Source organism: Bombina bombina, chromosome 1, assembly GCF_027579735.1.
Source record: "Bombina bombina isolate aBomBom1 chromosome 1, aBomBom1.pri, whole genome shotgun sequence".
In the NCBI taxonomy this organism is placed as follows: domain Eukaryota; kingdom Metazoa; phylum Chordata; class Amphibia; order Anura; family Bombinatoridae; genus Bombina; species Bombina bombina.
In genome coordinates this window covers 1,257,830,557-1,257,857,308 of record NC_069499.1, presented here as the reverse complement: position 1 = coordinate 1,257,857,308, position 26,752 = coordinate 1,257,830,557, and the positions used below count along the sequence as shown (strand labels likewise).

General features: G+C 40.4%; 1 protein-coding gene and 1 non-coding gene across 4 annotated transcripts in view; both read left to right on the top strand.

The window, feature by feature from the left end:
* Positions 1-26,402, top strand: part of ZDHHC7 (zinc finger DHHC-type palmitoyltransferase 7) — a 211,452-nt gene extending 185,050 nt beyond the window's left edge. For 2 of the 3 annotated variants that reach the window (XM_053700886.1, XM_053700893.1), the window contains exon 8: positions 24,525-26,402. In XM_053700886.1, coding sequence (XP_053556861.1) covers positions 24,525-24,698 — 174 coding nt within the window. In that variant the 3' untranslated portion in view covers positions 24,699-26,402. Of the gene's footprint in view, positions 1-24,125; positions 24,188-24,524 lie in introns of all 3 variants that reach the window. The other variant, XM_053700899.1, reaches the window with a different exon arrangement.
* LOC128646387 (U5 spliceosomal RNA) lies at positions 8,990-9,100 on the top strand. The gene has a single exon (XR_008400315.1). It is a non-coding gene; the product is annotated as a U5 spliceosomal RNA (small nuclear RNA).
* Positions 26,403-26,752: the final 350 nt, after the last annotated feature.

Here is a 26,752-nt window from a genome sequence, read left to right as displayed (position 1 = left end):
ATATATATATATATATGTGTATATATATATATATATATGTGTATATATATATATATATATATATATATATATATAATATACCGTCCATCTAGCTGTGTTACCCTCCTAAGGACATCCGCCTGGGTGCAAAAATGCAAAATATACTCCTTACGAAAGAAATGCACTCACAGGTCTTTTTGCAGGGTGAAAAACAAAGTCTTGTTTATTGATGAAACGTTTTCAGGGATATCTTCCCCTTCATCAGCATAGCATACAAGTGAAAATGTGACCAATATATACATACACACACATTAAAATTAAAAGTTAACAAGCAATACCTGTGTACAATCAGTGAACACAATCACCACAGCATCATGCTGGAACGCAAGCCATGCGTTCCAGGTAATGTGAAAATCCGGAAGTGCTGTATAACATAGCACATCCGGTGTGTGAATGTCAAATAAACATTAATTCAACTCTAAGTGAATTGAGTTATAAATTTATACAGTGAATCCACATTGAAATGCACATCCATCCTGGGAATCCAAGTCCCAATGTGTTCAAATGTGTAATAATCAGTTTGTGCGATCAAAAAGAACACTAGTGCAAACTAAGTGCATAAGGTAAACATTTGTACGTGTATTATACAACTATGTATGACTAATAACATGATTAAGCCATTTCATAAAAAGACCCACTCACTCACTTCAAAGGAACTTAATACACGGCAATCGTGTTGGTTGCCTTTGCAACCCATATACCCACATCCCCGTGTAACCTCCAGCTACGGTGTCCGAGCTGGATCAAAAAATTTAAACAATATGTCTGTGAGCACCAAATGAGAATGGTGAGCGGTCTTGAAACCTAGGTTGCGTAAGGTAAATTTTAAACTTTAAAAGAATGATAAGTAAAGGTTAGATGAAACTTTTACCAAGCTTAAAATAATAGCATAGTAAAGAGATCGCTATTATCTAGTTGGGAGCTATCCCAACAACAGTATGAAATTAACATTCACAAAATTACTATATTGCCGATTCTCGGCACACAAGCTGCAATGGATTAGTTCAAACCCTCCATGGTGAACCATTATTCAAATATATAAGGGAAAGAGGGGAAGCCTACTAATCCTTTAATAGGTATGTAGTATCATATCATCCCCTCACTGACTTTCATTATTGACATCTCGACAATGTGATATATACTTCTGTGACAGGTTGTATCACATCCCATAATACAGTGTATCAGAAATCCCTTGATGTAATATACAAAATCTTCATGTCTATTGATTGTAACAATATATTTCCATTACTAGTATCTAGAAGGGAAATTACTACATATTGCATGTTATCCATATATCACCTATATGTCTACATTGAGAGACAAATGCCAGATGGTATAGGTGTATGGAACCGGATGGGCTCTTATATTAGATCTAGGAAAAAAATGAGTAACCCACTGACAAGTACTTTTGAACCCCAAAACAGCAGTGCCAGCACAAAGACATTTAAGAGACTAGTTTGAGAGGACACACAGGGCCTGGAAACACAATCTGACTGACAATGAGAGAAAAGCTATCCGATCATTGCAAGATGACCACTCTCTAGTCATCCGCCCAGGGGATAAGGGCGGGGCAATCGTTTTGATGGACCACGCAGACTATAGGGTGGACATCTTGCAACAGTTGGCGGACCCTGACACCTATGAACTACTGCCACGTGACCCCACTTCTAGGTTCAAACTAGAACTAGACAACACTCTGAGAATTGGTTTTGAGCAGGGATACATATCGGATCAGATATATGACTTTTGTACCACACAATACCCCAAGATCCCCATTTTATATACAATCCCTAAAATTCAGTCTGCTGATAAAGGGGAAGATATCCCTGAAAACGTTTCATCAATAAACAAGACTTTGTTTTTCACCCTGCAAAAAGTGAGTGCATTTCTTTCGTAAGGAATATATATATAGATATATATATATATATATATATATATATATATATATATATATATATATATATATATATATATATATATATATAATGTGTGTGTGTATTTGTACACATATATATATTTTATTCTAAATTTATCTTAAGTTATGTTTTAGTTTTTTCTGAGAGACTACCCCCCACATTTAGTTGTAGAAACATTGTTTCCTCTATATCACTGAATTGTTAGTGGGGTTTCTATAGTAATTTAGTTTTCCTATCCTCTTTTCCATTGTCTTGTGACCCACCTTATTTGGGGTTCCATCAGGACAAGTTGTTTTTTTTTGGGGGGGGGTTTGTACGGTGTCAGTTTTTTGCCGAAAGTGGTTTCTACAGAAAATATAAATGAGGAGATTGGGGTTCCTTCTTTATAATTTAGATGTCGTCGGGGCATTGACATTTTATCTGCAAGCTACAAAGAATTTTCGTCAATCTCTTAGTCTATTTGTAGTATTTTCATGACGTCCAAAGGGCCAGAAGACTACTTCCGTGTCTCATTTTGGTTGTGGGGTTTCATTTGCATGGTTAACTTGTAGCTTGCTCAGCAACAGCCGGTAAGAATTATGGCTCATTCTACTCATTCTGTCTCCACTTCATTGCTTAGGTGGAACAGATCTGCAGGGCTGCAACATGGTCTTCCCTACATACTTTCACAAAGTTTTACCGTTTTGATGTTTTCGCTTCTGTGGAGGCTGCTTTTGGAAGGAAGGTCCTTCTGTGGAGGCTGCTTTTGGAAGGAAGGTCCTTCAGTCTGTGGTTCCTGGTCAATAGGTGCCTGCCTTGTTTCAAAACAATTTTATCCCTCCCTTATCCGTAGACTTCTCAGCTTGGGTATTGTTTACCAAGTGTAATTATCTTGTGGACTCTCACAACCATTAGAAAGAAAATATAATTTATTGTTACCTGATAAATTAATTTCTTTCTTAGTTGTGAAAGGCCATGAACACACTCTCAATTTTTTTTTTCAGTTGGTAGTGGCAGTTTTAGTTTGTTTTCCTTTTTTCATACTATACTCGGCTATGTGCACTACTGGGAGGGAAGGGAAGTGGCAGGGATACTTAAAGGGACATTCCAGTCAAAATTAAAATCACATAGATGAATTACATATTTTAATAGAAACATATTTGCAATATAAATGTATTGGAAAAAATGCTTCTAGTAAAAGTTATCACTGTTTTAGTGTTAACATTATTCTCTGCACATGAAGCATAGCTAGATATACTCAATGTAGCAGCATTTTAAATACTGCAGCTTCTCAGAGTGCCAGTGGGGCTTGGATCATGATTGCAATTAACAAATTGAGTCATTACCAGATGGTAAAAGCACCTTAGGCTCTATGAACAAGTGCTGTGTTTAAAATGCTGGTGCACGGTGCATACTTCAATACACTTTTGAAACAGCTATAGCTTTTATTAAAAGGATTTTTGCTAATACATGTATATTACAAAAATGCTACTTTAAAAAAAAAACTGAAATGCATCCATGTGGATTCCAATTTTGTCTGGAATATCCCTTTAAACTCTGGTATTTGCCTCCTCTTGGTGGCCAGGGGATGTATTTCCCAAGTGGAATTATCTTGTGGACTTTCACAACCAAGAAAGAAATTAAATTATCAGGTAAGAATAAATAATGTTTTTGTGCATGGGGTTAAGTATGCAATCATGGAAAGGAACTAAGTTTTAACAACAGATACCGTAAGAAAGAAGTAAATTTAATCACAGAAGTAAATTTTGATTTGTTTTTTTTTTTCATTGTAATGACTCCCATGTCCTTTTTAATTTGAAATACACAGCAGTGCATTTTAAATGCATTAGAAGAATTTATTTTAGTATTTTTTTTTCTGCTTACAACGTTTCTAACATGTTTGAAATGCATTGCTTCTTTTACATATATCACAATATGGCCTGACTTCTACAAATGCTTTACACAGTGCTCAGCTACTGTGCTTCATAATTAGCCATCATCAAAACATCTATAAGAAAAATGAGTGATCCAACAAAAAAACAATACTGATATATTGGGTGTAACCAGAAAGGATAATACATTTTAGTTGTTATCTTAATTACAGGAATTCACACCAATGACAACAACCTTTTAAAAAAAACCTTGTACAGGTAGCCCTCAGTTTACGCCGGGGTTAGGTTCCAGAAGGAATGGTTGTAAATCGAAACTGTTGTAAATTGAAACCCAGTTTATAATGTAAGTCAATGGGAAGTGAAGGAGATAGGTTCCTGGCCCCTCTCAAAATTGTCATAAGTAACACCTAATACATTATTTTAAATGCAAGACAGCATTATAAACCTAATAAAATAATCACACAACACAGACTTCACTTGCATTTTTCTGCAAACAGTTATTTCTATGCATTCCAGTCTGGACTGAGTTATAGACAGGAAGACCTTGTTCCTTTGAAATCTGCTCGACAGCTCAGGTCTGGTTAAACTGATTAATTTCAGCTTGCTTGGCTTTGCTGCAACACAAGCGGACAGCTCCACCTACTGGCTATTTTAATAAATGCACTGCTTCGCAATGCTTTTCAATAGCAGTCATATGACTGGAAAAAAAGGTTGTTATTCTGAAACGGTGTAAATTGAACCGTTGTAAAATGAGGGCCACCTGTACTAACTTGACTGAATAAACAAAAACAATACACATTTTCTTCAATATATATATATATATATATATATATATATATATCTTTAACATATGATATAAATGTTGCCATATACGGGATTTAAGAAATCTTTTTGTTGAGGCAAACTGAAAACTGCTTGAATACCCACATCTGCCACATAAAATAATAAGTCTGATTCTTCTATTGTCTACTTGGATTCCAGAATTGTAATGTAATAGATGCCTGTGTTTCATTGTGGTATTTTATATAAACCAAAATATAATTTTAGAAAATATGATTTCTTTAAGGGACATTAAACACTTAAAACATTTCATGCACCTCTCTCTAATCATGGGTGCTGCCATTATGGAACCTAATTTACACTGCAGGTATCTGAAGGAGAGTTGCTGCATATGTGCTAACAGCACATCAGCAAAAAGACCCATAAGAATAGGTAAGAAGGAATGCCTCTTGGCACAAATATAACATGAAATTCAAGTGTAAACACACAAAATGTAACTTTTATTAGTAATACTTTTAAAAAAAAGTTTTTTTTATTGTAGACAGCAATGAGAACTGGAATTTGCTGCCCTACAATAGGTTAAAATCACTACAATACTTGTTGCATTAATGAAATCAGCATATGAATGCCGTTTTGTTCTAAACAGTATAAAGATTCCGTTTTTCTTCAACGGGAAGAGTGCACAGCTGCATTCATTACTTTTGGGAATTCAGAACCTGGCCACCAGGAGGAGGCAAAGACACCCCAGCCAAAGGCTTAAATACCTCCCCCACTTCCCTCATCCCCCAGTCATTCTTTGCCTTTCGTCACAGGAGGTTGGCAGAGAAGTGTCAGAAGATTTTTATATAGTCTCTTATGGAGGGTTGTACTCTTCGAAATGGGACTGGAGTTTTATGTAATCCTATAGCAATGAAACCAATGGCACTACTTATTAGAAATGACAAACTTTCCCATATATATTCATATATATTCAAGCTTTGTTAGCAATTATTTCCATGGACTGGTGCTTGTACTGATGAACATTGGAGGGTCAATCAGTAAAGAATGGAGATTTATTCACAGCAAATATATATTTTTTTAACTTATGACCAAATGGTATTAATAGGTATAAACTTTTCAACTCATGGTTTAGAAATACTTACGGTATTAATAGGTAACCTCTCCTTTATGGTACTAACAGGTATACTCATCACCATTAGGAGATTATAATAGGCATACACTTTTCCATTTCTGAGTGATACTTACGGTATTAACAGGTAAATCTCTCCTTTACGGTATTAATAGGTATACTTATTCCCATCAGGAGATCAGAACATAACTACCCCTAGTATTAATAGGTATACATATCTCATTCTTTTATTTGTTGAGTGATACTCACAGTAATAACAGGTATCCTTAACTTCACGGTATTAACTGATATACTTATCAACAGATATACCTTTTCATTTTTTTTGAGTAATACTCATGGTATTAACAGGTAACCTCTCCTTTACGGTATTAACAGGTAAACCCATCTCCATTAGGAGACCACAATGGATATATACCGGTATTAACAGGTATACTCATTTCCATTAGGAGATATACACTTTTTTCAAATTTTTGTTGCAGTGATACTCATGGTATTAACAGGTAACCTCTCCTTTATGGTATCAATAGGTACACTCATTTCCATCAGGAGATTATAATAATGCTACATTCTGGTATTAATTGATATTTATATCTTTATCTCTTATTTGCCGAGTGATACGGCATTAACAGGTATTATCATCTTTACAGTATAAACTGGTATACTTATCCCCAGTTAGAGATTATATTTATAACATTTTTGTAATATCTCCCCATTTGGGGTATATTTACGTTACAATAAGATATCTTCTTTCCCTGCTTGGGGAATATACTTCTCCTCATTTGGGAATGTACAAACGGTATTAGAAGGTATCCAGGTACTTAGGGTATCACAAGGTACAATTTCTCTCTTTATACGGTAACAAAGGTATGTTTCTCTCCTACTTGGAGGGAATACTCATGGTGCTACAGATGTGTCCTCCTACAATGAGGACACATTAGTGGTATCGTATTGTAACCTTCACCAGTTATCTCTCCACTTTGGGAGATACACCTACGGTATTTAAAGGGACATATCCTCCTATGGTATTAAAAGGTACATGTATATCTTCCGACGATATCCAAGTTACTACCAAGCACCAATCTGTCTATGGTAACCAGAGGTGTGTATATATATATATATATATATATATATATCTGAGGCCATCTATCTGAAATAACTTCTGTATACATTTAAACGTATTTAGACTGTGACAACCATTTAACCATTCGGTTATTACTCAATACTGGTTGTTCATAACTTATTTCTGGGCACCTAATAAGCAATTTGTAATTTTAACATTCATCTGCCCTTTGTTTTTAATATCTTTATTATTAAATAAAAGTTGTTTTATTTTTTAGTTGTGTTTAGCAGATACTTTACTAGACATTATCAAACGTCGAGAGTGCTACATTTGTACTTCTTTTTTCAGTTCTTTACTGATTGACCCTCCAAAGTTTTAAGTAATCCTGTCAGCCTCTCAGTGAGAGCATGGATGAAGGTTAGAGTCCGGAAATGCAGGGGAGAGTCTTTCTGCGAAACCATGCCGACTCATGTTAACAGCTCCTTAGCAATCAGTGTTGACGAGTTTCGCTGCCTGTTTTATTCTATCAAGTCCATGTCAGAAGCGAGGCTACTTTGTCACACTTGAAGGGCCGTGTTCCTGTTCCACGGCGTTGATTCTGGTAAGATTGTTTCTTTTTACTTCGATGATGTGAAAAAGTAATGTAAACGAAGTCAGGGTCTCAGTCGGACTCCTTTATCTTTATAAGGAATCAAGGGTTAATATCTCCTGAGGGGGTTATTGAACATGGGGGACTTTAATCATGTTTATGTGATTCTGTCTGCTAATGTGTAGTGTTACTTGGGCTCGTGGCTAGATCGGAACATAACAGCCTTTTCTTGTCAGGCTGTGCAGCCCTTGTAGGCCTTGGTGCGCTTTTCTATGGCCTGCACCTTGTGACGAGGCGTGGTAACGCTGCTGTGCTCCATTTCTGTATTCCTGACCTCGTGGCGATGTAGTTTCGCTAGCTGTCTGGGTTTTAGGAGATGGTAAGTGCCCCAGCCATTGGGGGTGTAAGTTGCCATTTTTTTATTTTTCTGTCCATAATTTCTATATAGCAAGTTATGGAGGATTCTGACTTTTTGGAGATGGATGTCTCAGATTCAAATTCTACTTCTTGTGAAGAGTATGAAATGGCCCGGGTAATCCATGCCCATCAGTTATGTTCCGAATGCCGCTCTAGAGTGCTCTCTTCTCCCGTTACAGGGAACGTAGAGTCCGCCGAGCCATCTTCCCCTGGGGATCCCATATCCTGTTTGGCGTGTCCCCTAGAACATTCTTTGACTATGTAAGCAGGTGTCCCTAATGCCGTTACCCCTTCTCCGGAAGGTGGCTTTTTTCCTCTAGAGGTTACGACACAGTTCCGCATGGCCATATCTATGGCCCTGGCGCATTTACATCTTCCAGAGGAGGTGCTGCTGAGATACTGTCTGTGTTATGCTAACCGGGCTCGTCAGGCGGGGCATCTCCTGGGTCAGATCAGCCATCTGGGGAAGCGATCTCCTTTAAAGCTTCAGGGGCCCAACCCTCGGGTCGGGGTCGTCAGTTGCCTCGGCGTAGTTAAGCCTTGATTTTCCTTATAGACTGGCGCGCCTTTGTGTCCTGCTATGGCATGTTTTGGCGGTGCTGGAGGATCCCAGTACTAATAGGTTAAGGGATCCTAGGTCTTCTCTCCCAGACGGCAAGCTGGGTTAGATGTGTGGGGATGAGGTTAATCTGGTCGTCTTCAATTTTCCTTTCTTTTTTGGGTATTTTACTTATTTCAGTTCTGAGCTGTGGAAGAATGGGGTCTCTGATTGGCTGGTCTCGTTGGTGTACCCATTCTTCTTGGGCTTTCACCTGCGGGTGCTGCTCTTCTTTTATTTGATCCAGTTAAGATGTATATATTTTTTTTTTAAAGAAGCTCATGTCTGTTATGATTTCTCCGTTGGGAAATATTTCTTCTCTGGAATTTGATACTAGCGATTTTGTGGTCACTTGGGAACTTCCGAGGAAGTCGCATGTTAAGGTGTTAGTACATTGTTATGTCTTTAAATCCTTTTATCGAGTCCTCATGGGGTCTCGAATTTTCTGTGGCCTGGATCAGTTTGGTGTACCCTATGTAGCAGGCTGGTCCTGATAGAGCACTATTTCAGTTCCTTACGGTCTATTTCATCCACATAGTGCTGGTGTAACTGGCTGGGTGGTGAGTTGCTCTCTCGGATGGGGAGTTTATTATTCTTGGTGTCTCTTCAGATCGAATAATCTTTGCTTTTTGCTAAGAGTTGTCGTGAAGTGAACCTTCCATGAGCTCCATAAATTTTTTGAGACTCTACCCTTGCAGGGCTAAAACATGGTAGAGGAAGCCTTCGTTCCCAAACATCAGGCTGGTTCTCATTCTGCCTTTGGGTGGGGCATCAGGGGATTGTACTCAGTCCTCATTGTCCTGTTCCTCATGGGTGGGGGTCCAGAGCGGATCCTACTAGGGATCAATCTGGGCGATTTCCCTCGTCTTCTGTTTTGAGGTTCTCCTCTTGGAATCAGACTGTCATCGAGGAAAACCATCTTCGTGTTGAGGTTGATGGGCCTTTTTGTACCCTCCCTTGGGGTTGGCTTCGGGTCATCTATTTCTGGAAGTTAAAGCCTTTTGGTTATTCTACTTCTGGAATCTCGTCTGCTCCCATATTTTGGGAGATGTACAGATTAGATTGTCTCCCCTCTTTCCTGTATCGGCCCTGCTTAGGCGTTTGTGGGTTTCTCCCACAAGGGGCTAGGATACATGCTCCTTCTTCAATCCTCGAGCTGTAGGGGTGTCAGGGAAGGGGATCCTGAGGATCTTGGAGACTTTTGTTAGCTTCTCTACCCAGTTTCTAAGAGAGATGTTGCGTAGAGGTTGTGGGCTTGATACCAGGTAAAGCTCCTGTTTTCGCTTCCGTTTCCTGATTCTGGTGACAGCTAGCATTCCTAATCAGAGTTTCTGTTTTCTCATACGTTACTTTGGAAATTGTCCTTAGAGCCTTAAGGTCTTCCAGAGTGGCTGCGTGGCTTCGCCATTGCCTATCACCCGTTATGTTGGGAGTTGTATCCCACTGTGGGTGTCCTAAGCGCTCTGTTTATGGGACATTTAGTGGAAGTTCAGTGTCCAAGATGTCTTGGATATGACTGTGATTACATCACCTCTGGTGCAAAGTGTACTCCGGATGGGGTAACCTAGTGGTTCCTCAGGGGTTATTAAATATTTAAGTCGGCTCCAAATTTTTGGGTGCCCGGGTTTGTTTGTCCTGTCTTTGACTGGAATTTTGGGGGTCTGTATCCAGATCCCTTAGGACTCAGTCGGGACGGCCCAGTTTTCTGGTTCTAGGACATCTTCTGTTCCTTTTGACTTCTTACTGGGCCAGCCTTAGTGGCTGGATGGTTTTTCTTTCGGTAATGTCCTTTTGAGCTCGTCTACAGATTTACGCTTCAGCCCCGCTGTAGTAAGCCTGATGGTTAGCTTAGCTGTCTAATGAGCTGGAAGGTTTGCAGTTTGAGATCAACTGCCATTTGCACCTTGATTGTGTGCTAGCAAGCTGTTAAGTTTTGGCTTCGCTTTCCCTCCCTTTGGGGGTGAATTTGATATTCCATATTATCCACCTGGTGCTTGGAGGTATTCTTTATTCCTCTGTTTAGTGGGGTTGTTCCCCCTGCTTTGCATGCGGGTTGTCAGTGTGTAGGGATGGATTTCTTGTGCCATGCCTTTACTGTAGTACAGTGGAGGGTCTCTTTTAGGAGTGCCCTTCGTCTTCAGAAAGGGGACTGTGTCTGGGTTCTGGAACCCAGGCTCTTTGGGGGGGGTGGATCCCTCCCTTTTTCCTCCCTCCCTTTTTCCTCCTGCAGGTCCTGAACGGCCAGCTGTAGTAGCCTGATGGTTAGCTTAGCTGCCTTACAAGCGGAAGGTTTGACGTTTGAAACCAGCTGCAGCTACTTGCACCTTGAATGTGTGCTCGCAAGCTGTTTATGATTCATGGTACTTTTCATCCCTAAGCCTTTTGGACATTATCAGTCACTTTGGTGCTGGGTCCGTTGCCGGAGCGAGGGTCAGGGATCTGGCTGATCTGTGGAACTTAGCCGAGTATCACAGTTATTGTGAACCTTCTTTAGGGAAAGGCTTCGCCGTGGATCCATCCTTTGCAGGTAGTTTTTTCTTCCGGGTTCGGTTCCTTCCTTTCCTCTGTTTGGGAAGGTCCTGTCCTGCACTGTTTCGGAGTTCTTCTGAAGAAGAAGGTCCTGTGTGGTTCCATAGCTAGGGTGGCGACCTGTGGTCGTTAAGTCCTTATTTATAGCAGGACGCCTATGGCTTGGAGGAGCATATTCAGATATCTGATGCTGTTTTTCAGCAGCTCCCGGGGACTGTTTGTCTTTCATTTGCTTTATTCTGGGTGCGAGTAAACGCTCTGTGTAGGGGAGGGATTTTTTTTCTTCCTTTTAAGTTCTTAGGACATTTCTTGGTTTGAGGTGGAGGAGGCTGTACAAGTCCTCGCTTTGCTGTGTCGGCAGGATCTTTTCATAGGTGTCCTGTTTCTCCTGGTTCACTCTTGGAGTTCCTTTTCTTGGTCCTAGTCTCTTTTTTTGTCTTTAGGACTTTTTGTGTCCTTTAGGACTTATTTAGCCGAGTCTCTTTTCTTCCCCTTTCTTTTGATCAGGGGTGAGTTTATTTTTGCGGGCTGCGTGCCTGCGGGACTTTGTCTCCTCAGAGGTTTTCAGCTCGGTCACGTCTAATACCCTGAGCGGTCTCTAGCAAGGGCCTTGCTGGTTTTATCTGTTGGGCAGTTATCTCGGCCTGTATCCTTTTTGTCCTTTGGCTTCTCGTGAAGCAGTTTTTTCTGTTGGGAGTTTTGGGTTTTAGGATGTGGTGCTCTCAGAAGGCGCCGCCTTTTTGTACCCATCCGTTTTACATTCAGTGTCCTCTATAGCTTGGGTATTGTTTTCCCAAAAGTAATGAATGCAGCTGTGGACTGCCATTTAAGAAGAAAAATTATGCTTACCTGATAAAGAATCCACAGCTCCCCGCCTGCGTGGTTCTTAAGGGGCGGACGTATTTTTTGTTTTTTCTGGCACCTTTTTCACCCTGATATTTCTCCTACTGTTCCTTGTTCCCTTGTCAGAATGACTGGGGGATGAGGGAAGTGGGTGATGTATTAAAGCCTTTGGCTGGGGTGTCTTTGCCTCCTCCTGGTGGCCAGGTTCTGAATTCCCAAAAGTAATGAATGCAGCTGTGTGTCCCATCAGAAGAGAAGAAAATTATCAGGCAAGCATAATTTAAGTTTTTAATTGGGTTCTATAATGTAGTATTGGCCTTACAAGTTTGACTGATAGTCCTAACACTTAGTCTGTATAATATAAACTTTAGCAAGTAAAATAAGTAGAACCTAAAAGGAGTTATTCACTTAAATTAAAAATTAAAAGTGTTTTGGTGTTTACTATTCAACACCAAAATATGGGATTAAAGATCAAAGAGTATCTTATAGCATACAGTGCTACCTACTGTAATATCCCAATTTGTTAGGTATACTTAGAACAAAATAAAGATACACTCTTAATTAAATATAATATAGAGTGTGTTAACGCTTAATGCATTTTTCAGCTTTATTATTAGGTTTGGATAAGTTCTATGATGCAGTATTAGCCTTAACAGTTTTAACTGATAGTCCTAACGTCTGCCCTGGCTGGACGCCAGGAATGCAGTAGTGTAAATATATAAAGTCAATGTCAATACCGATTTCCTTCCTAAGATAGGGAGAGTCCACAGCTTCATTCCTTACTGTTGGGAAATATAACGCCTGGCCACCAGGAGGAGGCAAAGAAACCCCAGCCAAAGGCTTAAATATCCCTCCCACTTCCTCAATCCCCCAGTCATTCTTTGCCTTTCATCATGATAGGAGGTGGCAGAAGATTCAGAGAGTCCTGAAAAAGGGTATCTGTCCTTCGAGATAGGACTGGAGTTTTAAGTAGTCATGTCAACCTATCAGTGAGAGTATTGATGAAAGTTAGAGTCTGGAGATGCAGGGAAAGTTTTTCTGCGAAACCATCCAGACTACTGCTAACAGCTCCTAAGCAATCAGTGTTGACAAGTTTCACTGCCTGCTTTCTCTCACTCAAGTTTGTCAGGAGCGCTGCTTTAAGACTGTCACACTTGAGAGGCTGTGTTCTGTTTCATAGCATGGATCCTGGAGGTAAGATTGTTTCAATTTTTTACACATAAAACGTTTAACAGGGTGACAGTGTGGCTCCTTTATACCTTGATAGGATCCAGGATTAATATTGAACAATTGGGGTTAATTAATCCGTGTATTAATTATGTACATGCTGCTTTGTGTGATTTTATTTTCTGGGCTCATAGACTGTGTGTTTTTGGCTGGAACAAACAGGTTTCACTTTCGTTTTTGAAAGTGTTGCACAGCTCCTATTAACTTGCTGTACTTTTCATAGCATGTGGTCTATGTTAATTTCCTCCATTCCGGCTGAGACTTCAACCTAAAGAAGAGTGTTTCTGGGTCTAGGAGGTGGTGGGTGCCCTAGCCATTGGGAGTATATATATATATATATATATATATATATATATATATATATATATATATATATATATATATATATATATAAAGTTTTTATTTGTGTGTGGGTATAACCTGAGCTATGGAGGACTCTGACATGTTAGAAGGCACTTCTTCTGTGCTAAATCATACCTGTTTATGTTGTGAGGAGGCCGTGGTTTTTTCCGCCCACTCAATTATGTTCCACATGTCCTAACACTGTTATAAAGTCTAAGAAGGGAGACAAGCCTGCTAAGATTATTAGTCCCTCTGAGCTGTCTACCTCTCAAGACTCGGCCTCCGGTGAGATTACTACCCTTGCTACATTATCCTCTCCACATGCATCTAATCCTCCATCCAGATGGAGCCTTTTTTCTGCAATCTTTGCTGCGCAGTTACAAACGGCGGTGTTTGCGGCCCTCAATGAATTACCTCACTCTAACAAACGCAAGAGAAAGATTAAACATAGCTCTCCTGACCCGGAGTCATCTTAATATTTATCGGATTTAGCTATTATGTCCCAGTTATCCGATGACGAGTTAACCTCTGTAGCTTCAGAGGGTGAACTTTCTGGGTTGGAGTCCTTAGTGTCTAAGCCTCCTGCTGCGGAGGAACCGTCCTTTTTGGATTTAAAATTGAGCACTTGCATTTTTTATTAAAGTAAATTCTGTCTACGTTAGAGGTTTCAGATTCCGCGCTGCCTGAAGAACCTATGATACCTAAATTAGACAGAGTTTACGAAGACAGGAAAGTTCCTTTGACTTTTCCTGTGCCGGTTAAAATGGCAAACATTATTAACAACGAATGGGAAAGAATTGGATCTTCCTTTTCCCCCTTGTCTACTTTTAAAAAGTTGTTCCTGGTCCTGGACTCTCAACTGGATTTGTGGGGCTCCATTCCTAAGGTGGATGGTGCTATTTCTACGCTTGCTAAACTTACTACTGTACCTCTTGAGGATAGTTCTTAGTTCAGAGAGCCGATGGATAAGAAATTGGAAACCTTTCTGAGAAAGATGTTTCAACATACAGGATTTTTGTTTCAACCGGAGGCTGCAGTTGCCGCGGTTGCCGGAGCAACTCTTTGTCGGAACTCATCGAGGTAAGGTCTCCCCTCAAGGATATTCAAGACAGAATTAAAGTTCTGAGAATTGCTAATTCTTTTATCTGTGATGCAAACATACAAATTATAATTATTAATATGGCTTTGCGTTCCTAGCCCACCGGGCACTCTGTTTGTTTGAAGTCTTGGGCTGCGGATATGATTTCTAAGTCCAGACTCCTTTCTCTTCCCTTCAAGGGAAAGATTTTATATGGCCCAGGCCTGGACTCCATTATTTCTACGGTTACCGAAGGCAAGGGTGCCTTCCTACCGCAAGTTAAGAACAAGTCTAAGGGACAACAATCTTCTAATTTTCGTTCCTTTGTTCCGACAAATGCCAACGACAACAATCCTCCTGCAAGCTTGAGCAACCCAAGAGTACTGGGAAGCCGGCTTAGTCCTGGAATAAGTGCAAGCAGAATAAGAAGCCTGCTGAAAACAAATTGGCATGATTGAAACGTGTAGGGGGCAGACTGTCTTTTTTTCAGACGCTTGGTTCTCATCCGCCCAGGGGCAAATTCCTACTCTCGATCCTGTCTACCAGACCAGAAAATAGGGATGCCTTTCTAGGGTGCGTTCAGGACCTATCCTCCTTAGGAGTTGTTGTCCTGGTGCCTATCAAAGAAAGAGGTTTGGGGTTTTATTCAAACCTTTTCGTGGTCCTAAAGAAGGAGGGAACTTTCTGCCTAATTCTAGACCTAAAGTGCTTAAACAAATTTATCAGTGTCCCTTCCTTCAAGATGGAGATGATAAGGTCCATCCTTCCTTTGATTCAGGAAGGCCAGTTTATGACCACTATAGATCTGAAGGACGCTTACCTTCATGTTCCAATCCACAGCGAACACTTTCAGTTCCTGAGCTTTGCATTCCTTGACCAGCACTTCTAGTTCATTGCCCTTCTGTTTGGCCTAGCTACTGCTCCAAGAATCCTTACAAAGGTTCTAGGGGCTCTTCTAGCCGTTGCCAGAACTCAGGGTATTATAGTAACCCCATACTTGGACGATATTCTGGTGGAAGCACCATCTTTTCGTCTTACGGAAGAATACTCGGAGTCCCTTCTCAGTGTTCTTCGATCACATGGATGGAAGATAAACTTGGAAAAGAGTCCTCTTAACCCAAGTACCAGGGTGGAATTCCTGGGTACAATAATAGACTCCATATCCATGAGGATATTTCTAACAGACCTGAGACGTTGCAAGCTAACTTCGGCATGTCTTTCCCTCCAGACCTCCCTTGAGTCCCTCTATGGCTCAGTGTATGGAGGTAATTGGTGTCTTGCATGGACATCATTCCTTTTGCCAGGTTCCGTCTCAGACCTTTACAGCTGGTCGAGAGAATCGCTCTCTTGGTGGCTCTGCCCAGATCATCTGTCCCGAGGGACGTGCTTCTTAAGACCATCCTGGGACATTGTGACTATGGACACAAGCCTATCCAGATGGGGAGCTGTTTGGGGTGCCAAGAAGGCACAGGGGTTGTGGACTCAGAAGTCCTCCTTCCCGATCAATTTTAGAACTATGGGCAATCTTCAATGCCTTGAATGCTTGACCACTTCTGGGTTCATCCCAGTTTATTAGATTCCAATCAGACAATATATCCTCGGTGGCTTACATCAACCATCAGGGGGAAATGAGTTCCTTGGAAATAAAGGAAGTATCTCAGATTCTGGAGTGGGCAGAGGCCCACAGCTGTACGCTGTCAGTGAAACACATTCCGGGAGTGGACAACTGGGAGGCGGATTTTCTCAGCAGGCAAACCTTCCACCCAGGCGAATGGTCTCTCCATCCCAAGGTGTTTGCATAGATATGCAGCAAGTGGGGGATGCTGGAGATAGATCTCATGGCGTCCCATCTCAATACCAAGCTACCCTGGTATGGGTCGAGGTCAAAGGATCCCCAAGCTGATCTAATAGATGCACTAGCAGTGCCCTGGAGGTTCAAACAAGACTCTGGCTGAGCTTCCAGACGTGCAGTCCTTTGTTAAGGCTCTGTTTAGGATCAGACCTGTGTTTAGATCTGGGGCTCCTCATTGGAGCCTAAATCTTGTTCTTCGTGTTTTGGCTATTGTCTCTGCGCACAGAGTTTCTGGGATCTCTGCTTTGCAATGTGAGTTCCCTTATCTGATTTTTCATGCAGATAAGGCAGTTTTACGTACTAATTTAGGTTTTCTTCCTAAGGTTGTGTCAGATCGCAACATCAATCAAGAGATTGTGGTTCCTTCCTTGTGTCCTAATCCTTCTTCATCGAAGGAACGTTTACTTCACCATTTGGATGTGGTTCGTGCCTTGAAGTTCTATCTTCAGGCTACTAAGGAGTTTAGACAATCTTCCTCTTTGTTTGTTGTCTATTCTGGGAAGCGTAAGGGGCAGAAGGCTACTTCGACTTCCCTACCTTTATGGTTAAGGAGTGTTATCCGCTTAACTTACGAGACAGTGGGACATCGTCCTCCTGAGAGGATATTGGCTTTTTCCACTAGAGCAGTGGCTTCCTCTTGGGCCTTTAAGAACAAGGCCTCTAAGGATCAAATTTGTAAGGCGGCTACCTGGTCCTCCTTACATACTTTTTCTAATTTTTACAAGTTTGATGTTTTTTTAGCAGCTTTCGGGAGAAAAGTTTTGCAGCCTGTGGTGCCCTCAGAATAGGGTCTGCCTCTTCCTTTTTGTTCCCTCCGTTATTTATTCAGTGTTTTTTCTGTAGCTTGGGTATAGTTTTCCCAACTGTAAGGAATGAAGCCGTGGACTCTCCCTATCTTAGGAAGGAAAACATAATTTTATGCTTACCAGATAAATTCCTTTCCTTCTGGATAGGGAGAGTCCATGGCCCCCGCACGTTTTTTCTTGTCTAAGGGCGGCCCCCTATTATTTATCTTATTTTTCTGCCACCATTTATACCCTGATATTTCTCCTACTTTTCCTTGTTCCCTCAGCAGAATGACTGGGGTAATGAGGAAGTGGGAGGGATATTTAAGCCTTTGGCTGGGGTTTTTTTGCCTCCTCCTGGTGGCCAGGTGTTGTATTTCCCAACAGTAAGGAATGAAGCCATGGACTCTCCCTATCCAGAAGGAAAGGAATTTATCTGGTAAGCATAAATTATGTTTTTTTAAATTATATTCGGCAACAAAGGAGCAAGTTTAAATAATACAGAAAGTCCCCTAACATGTTCGTGTTTCTCTTACGCTTCCTCAAAGGAGTGCGCAGGGCTACAAACAATGAGGTTAAATTACAACTGAGATCCCTCCCTTGTCAGGTTATAGGCTGAGTGCCAACTACCTTGAGGTGTGTGATTGGTTTAGATGCCAGTCTATCAAATGATGCAGGTTAGTGGTCGGCAAAGTCATGGAGATATTACACAGTATATGCCTGACTGTGTGCTGTAATTTTTCACAGTACTCGTGAGTAAAAGCACTTAGAGAAATTCATTGATGAAAGCTAATTGCAAGTGCTAATGGAACGTTTAGATCATCATGGGTGAAAAACTATTATGATAAACAGATCAAAATGAAGCCGTGGACTCTCCCTATATTAGGAAGGAAATCAGTATTGACATTGACTGTATATATTTACGCTACCGCATTCCTGGCGTCCAGCCAGGGCAGAAGTTAGGACTATCAGTTAAACTGTTAAGGCTAATATTGCATTATGGAACTTATCCAAACCTAATCGTAAGGCTAACAAATGCATCAAGAGTTAACACTCTCTATATTATATTTAATAAAGAGTGCATCTTTATTTTGTCCTAAGTTTACCTAACAAATTGGGATATCACTGTTGGTAGCACACTGTGTGTGCTATAAGATACTTTTTTACCTTCGGTCCCACTATCTGGTGTTGAATCTAAAACGCCCGTACACTTAAGATTTGATACTCTGTATACGTGTTAACTTACGTCACTCAATACTCATATTGGAGTAAATAACTTCTCTATGGTTCTATTGAATTTACCTGCCACAGTTTATACTGTTTAGAACAAAAGTGTATTCTTATACTGATTTCATTCATGCAACAAGTATTGTAGTGTTATTAACCTATTGTAGGGCAGCAAACTACAGTTCTCATTGCTTTCTACCATAAAAAACTTTTTTTTAAGTATTACTAATAAAAGTTACATTTCTCCAACATTGGTGTGTCCGGTCCACGGCGTCATCCATAACTTGTGGGAATATTCTCTTCCCCAACAGGAAATGGCAAAGAGCACAGCAAAAGCTGTCCATATAGTCCCTCCTAGGCTCTGCCCACTCCAGTCATTCTCTTTGCCGCTGAACAAGCAGCATCTCCACGGAGATGGTGAAGAGTATGTGGTGTTTAGTTGTAGTTTTTTATTCTACTATCATAGTTTTTCACATATTCAGTAATAAAGTGTGCCCTGTTTAAAATTTAAAGACAGTAACGGTTTTGTTTTAAAACGGTTTTTGTACTTTATTGACAAGTTTAAGCCTGTTTAACATGTCTGTGCCTTCAGATAAACTATGTTCTGTATGTATGGAAGCCAATGTGTCTCCCCCTTCAAAATTGTGTGATAATTGTGCCATAGCGTCCAAACAAAGTAAGGACAGTACTGCCACAGATAGTAAAGTTGCCCAAGATGATTCATCAGATGAAGGGAGTAGACATAGTTCTACATCATCTCCTTCTGTGTCTACACCAGTTTTGCCCACGCAGGAGACCCCTAGTACTTCTAGCGCGCCAATGCTTGTTACTATGCAACAATTGACGACAGTAATGGATAACTCCATAGCAAATATTTTATTCAAAATGCCTGCATTTCAGAGAAAGCGCGATTGCTCTGTTTTAAGCACTGTAGAGCAGGAGGGCGCTGATGATAATTTCTCTGTCATACCCTCACACCAATCTGAAGTGGCCATGAGGGAGGTTTTGTCAGATGGGGAAATTTCTGATTCAGGTAGAATTTCTCAGCAGGCAGAACCTGATGTTGTGACATTTAAATTTAAATTAGAGCATCTCCGCGCACTGCTTAAGGAGGTGCTATCTACTCTGGATGATTGTGACAACCTGGTCATTCCAGAAAAATTGTGCAAGATGGACAAGTTCCTAGAGGTTCCGGTGCACCCCGACGCTTTTCCTATACCCAAGCAGGTGGCGGACATAGTGAATAAGGAGTAGGAGAAGCCCGGCATACCTTTTGTCCCCCCTCCTATATTTAAGAAATTATTTCCTATGGTCGACCCCAGAAAGGACTTATGGCAGACAGTCCCTAAGGTCGAGGGGGCAGTTTCTACACTAGCCAAGCGCACTACTATTCCTATCGAGGATAATTGTGCTTTCAAAGATCCTATGGATAAAAAATTGGAGGGTTTGCTTAAAAAGATTTTTGTACAGCAAGGTTACCTCCTGCAACCTATTTCGTGCATTATTCCTGTCACTACAGCAGCGTGGTTCTGGTTCGAGGAACTAGAAAAGTCGCTCAGTAGAGAGACTCCGTATGAGGAGGTTATGGACAGAATTCACGCACTTAAGTTAGCTAATTCCTTTATTTTAGATGCCGCTTTGCAGTTAGCTAGATTAGCGGCGAAAAATTCAGGGTTTGCAATTGTGGCGCGCAGAGCGCTCTGGCTAAAGTCTTGGTCAGCGGATGTATCTTCCAAGACAAAATTGCTTAATATCCCTTTCAAGGGTAAAACCCTTTTTGGGCCAGAATTGAAAGAGATTATCTCAGACATCACTGGGGGTAAGGGCCACGCCCTCCCTCAAGATAGGCCTTTCAAGGCCAAGAATAAGTCTAATTTTCGTTCCTTTCGCAATTTCAGGAACGGACCGGCCTCCAACTCTGCAGCCTCTAGACAAGAGGGTAATGCTTCACAAACCAAACCAGCTTGGAAACCGATGCAAGGCTGGAACAAGGGTAAGCAGGCCAAGAAGCCTGCTGCTGCTACCAAAACAGCATGAAGGAGTAGACCCCGATCCGGGACCGGATCTAGTAGGGGGCAGACTCTCTCTCTTCGCTCAGGCTTGGGCAAGAGATGTTCAGGATCCCTGGGCACTAGAAATAGTTTCTCAGGGTTATCTTCTAGAATTCAAGGAACTACCCCCAAGGGGAAGGTTCCACATGTCTCACTTATCTTCAAACCAAATAAAGAGACAGGCATTCTTACATTGTGTAGAAGACCTGTTAAAAATGGGAGTGATACACCCAGTTCCAACCGTGGAACAAGGAATGGGGTTTTACTCAAATCTGTTTGTAGTTCCCAAAAAAGAGGGAACTTTCAGACCAATTCTGGATTTAGAGTGCCATCGTTCAAAATGGAAACTATTCAAACTATTTTACCTACAATCCAGGAGGGTCAATTTATGACTACCATGGATCTAAAGGATGCGTATCTACATATTCCTATCCACAAAGATCATCATCAGTTCCTAAGGTTCGCCTTTCTGGACAAACATTACCAGTTTGTGGCTCTCCCATTCGGGCTAGCCACTGCTCCAAGGATTTTCACAAAGTTACTCGGGTCCCTTCTAGCGGTTCTAAGACCAAGGGGCATTGCAGTGGCACCTTACTTGGATGACATTCTGATACAAGCATCGTCTCTTTTAAAGGCAAAGGCTCACACAGACATCGTTCTGGCCTTTCTCAGATCTCACGGATGGAAAGTGAACATAGAAAAAAGTTCCCTGTCTCCGTCGACAAGAGTTCCTTTCTTGGGGACAATAATAGATTCTTTAGAAATGAAGATTTTCCTGACAGATGTCAGAAAGTCAAAACTTCTAAACGCTTGTCAAGTTCTTCACTCTGTTCCACGACCTTCCATAGCTCAGTGCATGGAAGTAGTAGGGTTGATGGTTGCAGCAATGGACATAGTTCCTTTTGCGCGAATTCATCTAAGACCATTACAACTGTGCATGCTGAAACAGTGGAATGGGGACTATACAGACTTGTCTCCAGTGATTCAAGTAGATCAGAAGACCAGAGACTCACTCCGTTGGTGGCTAACCCAGGACCACCTGTCCCAGGGAATGAGCTTCCGCAGACCAGAGTGGGTCATCGTCACGACCGACGCCAGTCTAGTGGGCTGGGGCGCGGTCTGGAACTCCCTGAAAGCTCAGGGGCTATGGTCTCGGGAAGAATCTCTTCTCCTGATAAACATTCTGGAACTGAGAGCGATATTCAATACTCTCAGGGCTTGGCCTCAACTAGCAAAGGCCAGATTCATAAGATTCCAATCAGACAATATGACGACTGTTGCTTACATCAACCATCAGGGGGGAACAAGGAGTTCCCTGGCGATGAGAGAAGTGACCAAAATCATAAAATGGGCGGAGGATCACTCCTGCCACCTATCTGCGATCCACATCCCAGGAGTGGAAAACTGGGAGGCGGATTATCTGAGTCGTCAGACATTCCATCCGGGGGAGTGGGAACTCCACCCGGAGATCTTTGCCCAGTTGACTCAATTATGGGGCATTCCAGACATGGATCTGATGGCGTCTCGTCAGAACTTCAAGGTTCCTTGCTACGGGTCCAGATCCAGGGATCCCAAGGCGACTCTAGTGGATGCATTAGTAGCGCCTTGGACCTTCAACCTAGCTTATGTGTTTCCACCGTTTCCTCTCATTCCCAGGCTGGTAGCCAGGATCAAGCAGGAGAGGGCCTCGGTGATCTTGATAGCTCCTGCGTGGCCACGCAGGACTTGGTATGCAGACCTGGTGAATATGTCATCGGCTCCACCATGGAAGCTACCTTTGAGACAGGATCTTCTAGTACAAGGTCCATTCGAACATCCAAATCTAGTTTCCCTCCAGCTAACGGCTTGGAAATTGAACGCTTGATTTTATCTAAGTGTGGGTTTTCGGATTCTGTAATAGATACTCTGGTACAAGCCAAAAAACCTGTAACTAGAAAAATTTACCATAAAATATGGAAAAGATATATCTGTTGGTGTGAATCCAAGGGATTCTCATGGAGTAAGATCAAAATTCCTAGGATCCTTTCCTTTCTCCTAGAAGGTTTGGATAAGGGATTATCAGCAAGTTCTCTAAAGGGACAGATTTCTGCTTTATCTGTCTTGTTACACAAACGACTGGCAGCTGTGCCTGATGTTCAAGCTTTTGTTCAGGCTTTGGTCAGGATCAAGCCTGTTTACAGACCTTTGACTTCTCCCTGGAGTCTGAATTTAGTTCTTTCAGTTCTTCAAGGGGTTCCGTTTGAACCTCTACATTCCATAGATATCAAGATGTTATCTTGGAAAGTTCTGTTTTTGGTTGCTATTTCTTCTGCTAGAAGAGTTTCTGAGTTATCTGCTTTGCAGTGTAATCCGCCCTATCTGGTGTTCCATTCAGATAAGGTCGTTTCGCGTGCTAAACCTGGTTTCCTTCCAAAGGTTGTTTCCAACAAGAATATTAACCAGGAAATAGTTGTGCCTTCTTTGTGTCCGAATCCAGTTTCAAAGAAGGAACGTTTGTTACACAATTTAGATGTAGTTCGTGCTTTAAAGTTCTATTTAGAAGCAACAAAGGATTTCAGACAAACGTCTTCTCTGTCGTTTATTCTGGCAAGAGGAGAGGTCAAAAAGCTACTGCTACCTCTCTTTCCTTTTGGCTGAAAACCATCATCCGATTGGCTTACGAGACTGCCGGACGGCAGCCTCCTGAACGCATCACAGCTCACTCTACAAGGGCTGTGGCTTCCACATGGGCCTTCAAGAATGAGGCTTCTGTTGATCAGATATGTAAGGCAGCGACTTGGTCTTCCCTGCACACTTTTGCCAAATTCTACAAATTTGATACTTTTGCTTCTTCGGAGGCTATTTTTGGGAGAGGTTTTGCAAGCTGTGGTGCCTTCTGTTTAGGTAACCTGATTGGCTCCCTCCCTTCATCCGTGTCCTAAAGCTTTGGTATTGGTTCCCACAAGTTATGGATGACGCCGTGGACCGGACACACCAATGTTGGAGAAAACAGAATTTATGCTTACCTGATAAATTACTTTCTCCAACGGTGTGTCCGGTCCACAGCCCGCCCTGGTTTTTTAATCAGGTTGATGAATTTCTTTCTTTAACTACAGTCACCACGGCATCTTATGGTTTCTCCTGTTTTTTTCTCCTGTCCGTCGGTCGAATGACTGGGGTGGGCGGAGCCTAGGAGGGACTATATGGACAGCTTTTGCTGTGCTCTTTGCCATTTCCTGTTGGGGAAGAGAATATTCCCACAAGTTATGGATGACGCCGTGGACCGGACACACCGTTGGAGAAAGTAATTTATCAGGTAAGCATAAATTCTGTTTTTATGTGTTTACATATATCATTCACTTGAATTTCATGTTATATTTGTGCCATTCCTTTTTGCCTATTCTTATGGGTCTTTTTTTATTGAATACTATATTGTTATGCCTAAGCACAACTACCTGTATTGACCTAAATACTAACCTGATTTATGCATGGTCTACAGTTAGAAAAATAAACAAATATACCTACTATTTAAATCTCTTTTGCTCCTAAAAATGATCAACACATCAGCCTTGGAACATAGTAAAAGATAGATCAACATGGTGGCACCCATGATTAGATGGAGGCGGGAATCGCCTCAATACATACCATGCTTATAAAATGTATTAAGTGTTTAATGTCTCTTTAAAATAGGAGATTAAAAAAAAAATAATCATGATTTGAAGTCTTTATCTGTAGTAAAGGTTTACAGATTTTAATGCTTCTTTGGCAAAATATTGTAGTATGTGTCCTACTTACTAGACTTTATATATTCAGGCAAATTTGAGCAATTCTGGTGTGAAAAGACTACAGAAGAAACAAATCTCTTACATATGGAGGTAAGTTGTCCCAGAATTGCTCCAATTTTGCTTTGACTTCTAAACCCTGTTATTGTCACTGGTTTGCATAAATTAATGCCTGAGTAATTAAAATATTAAATTTAAAGAAAAAAATGTGTTGAATCTAAAACAATAAATATTAATAGAATTTGAGTTGAAGATTATAATTAAGGTTTATTTTGCACAAATGAAGTTGAGCAAAAATATCAAAAACTAATTGTCCCCAAACTAATTAGCGAATTTGAATTTGTGTAATCTGTTTCTTCTTGGGAACATTTTTCCCTTCAACATGTTTAATGCGTTTTTTTTTTTCGTTTTTTTTCCTTGTGATTGGCAGGAAATTGAACGACTAAAAAGTGAAAAACCGACCTGGGAACGCAGACTGAGATGGGATGGCATGAGATCTGTTTTTGGGGGACAGCCATCTTTCCTTTGGATTAATCCATTTGCGGGTTTACCAGTCAGACGTTTTCTCAGAGCAAGAAAAGGGGGTCCAGAATTCTCAGTTTAACTTTTTCTTTTCTTTTTTTTTTTTGGAATTACCCCAATTGACTGACTTATTTATTTGATGCCTGGAGGATCAGCCCACAAGTTATCAGAGCACAGCAAAAATTGAAATTGGAAAATGAAAGATTTTCATCTCAATCAAGGTTTAATTTTCATGAAGCCACTTTACTGAACGGCATCACAGACATGAAACTTTATTGCAGTATCATTTGGAAATCAACATTCAAGAATTATCCTTGTAAAATGGGAAAACTCCTATTGCTGTAATTTATTCTTATACAGGGTTGTTTTACACTTGAGTTGAAACCCCTTTTTAATTGCTAAATGAAAATATAGACATGATAATTTTTGTATAATTGAAGCTGAATGATAAATGTTTGTTTTGATAAAGTTGTTTTAATGAATGCTGTATGGCAGTTGTAGAACTGGTTTCCACTTTTGCCTACTGTATAGTACACCCGGTGACCTGGTAGAGAATTATTGAAAATCAACCAGATAATTTAGCTCTTGAGTAAAAAAACTTACCAAAATACAGAATACAATGCACATTGTTTTTTAAACATGCAGCTCTCAAGCTGACCATAGATGGACATCTGATTGGTATCCTTTCATCCCTGGTTTATCTAACTATTGCAGTACTTCCCCTTTTTTGTTTTCTTGTTTTGTGGCTTTGTTTAATTTTTTTGGCCACTCAGTTTAATTACGCTGCCATTTGATCTACTAAGGTCAATTTGGTTTTCCATCCCATTGTTTATATTATGTTTTGTTTTGCTCCACCATTTTTTTTTTAATTAGTATATGGCAGATAGAGAGGAGCCATTCCCCTTATAACGAAAGCTAGAGACATTTTGACAGGTCAAGAATGTCCTTTTAAAGAAACCTAAAGATCCTTCAACAGTTTGAATCACAGGAATGGAATAGGTGTGCTACTCTTTTTAGCTCTTGGCCCAAATTTCCAATTGTATTACACTGAAAATGATGGGTAAAAATCTTTGAGTTAAGAGCAGCTCATCTGCCTTGTCCTAGTATTTGCTATCTAGGAGACAGTGAACACATTTTTTCTTTCCCCCCCCCCCATGGAATGATGAAAAAAACATTGCTTCTGTAGATTCTTTCTTGTCCATTTGAATACCAATTTGCAGCAAAGCATGAATCAATTTGTTCTAATTATGTCACTAAACGGACACTCAAACGGAGCAGTTGCTTTAGCTGGTTACATTTTCCCATGCATACAGCAGTCAATGTTAAACTTCATTGTGCTATTTAACATTGTGGAATCTGCGCTTTTGCCATTTATCACATGCATGATTTTGGATTTGTGGGGAAAAAGGAGAAATATTGACTTTATGCACTGATTTATTGAATAAAGTATCAAACTCCTTGTTGATCTAACACTAAAATCACTGTAACTACCGTACAAATTATTTGAAAGCTTGGACTTTGCAGATATTCTAAAAAAAAATAATGTACAGTCTTGTATATTTGTCATATTTCCAGTAGTCATCATTGGAGTTGGATCAGCAAAAATTTATATTTCAGCTTGGAATCTAATAAAATTATCTGTAAAACTGGATCATAAATTAATGAAGCTTTTATATCATCAACATTTCTATAAGTCATACCAATCATAGTATTATTGTATTTAAGAATGTGATGCGGGAAATATATTAATTTTTTGTGAAGTATATAAAACCAATTGTCTTTATCAGTTTACATTTATTTTTTGCTGCTATATATTACCAAAAATGTGTTGCTTATGTCTATTATTTTTTATGTAAATCTATATGTATAATACATTGGCTCCTAAATAAGATTTAACTAGCAATCAGCTATTCAGTCTGTTTAATTTAGTCATTATCCACACTAGAAAAAGCAATTTGGCCTGATTTAACAGGACAGCAAACACTTTGAGATTGTAATATATAATTGTTAATTATGCATAGTAAAACAACTTTGCGGTATACTTTCATTATTTATTTGCTATCTTTTCCTGTAATTTAAATGGACATTCCAGCCAAAATTGGAATTCACATGGATGCATTTTAGTTTTGAATAGAA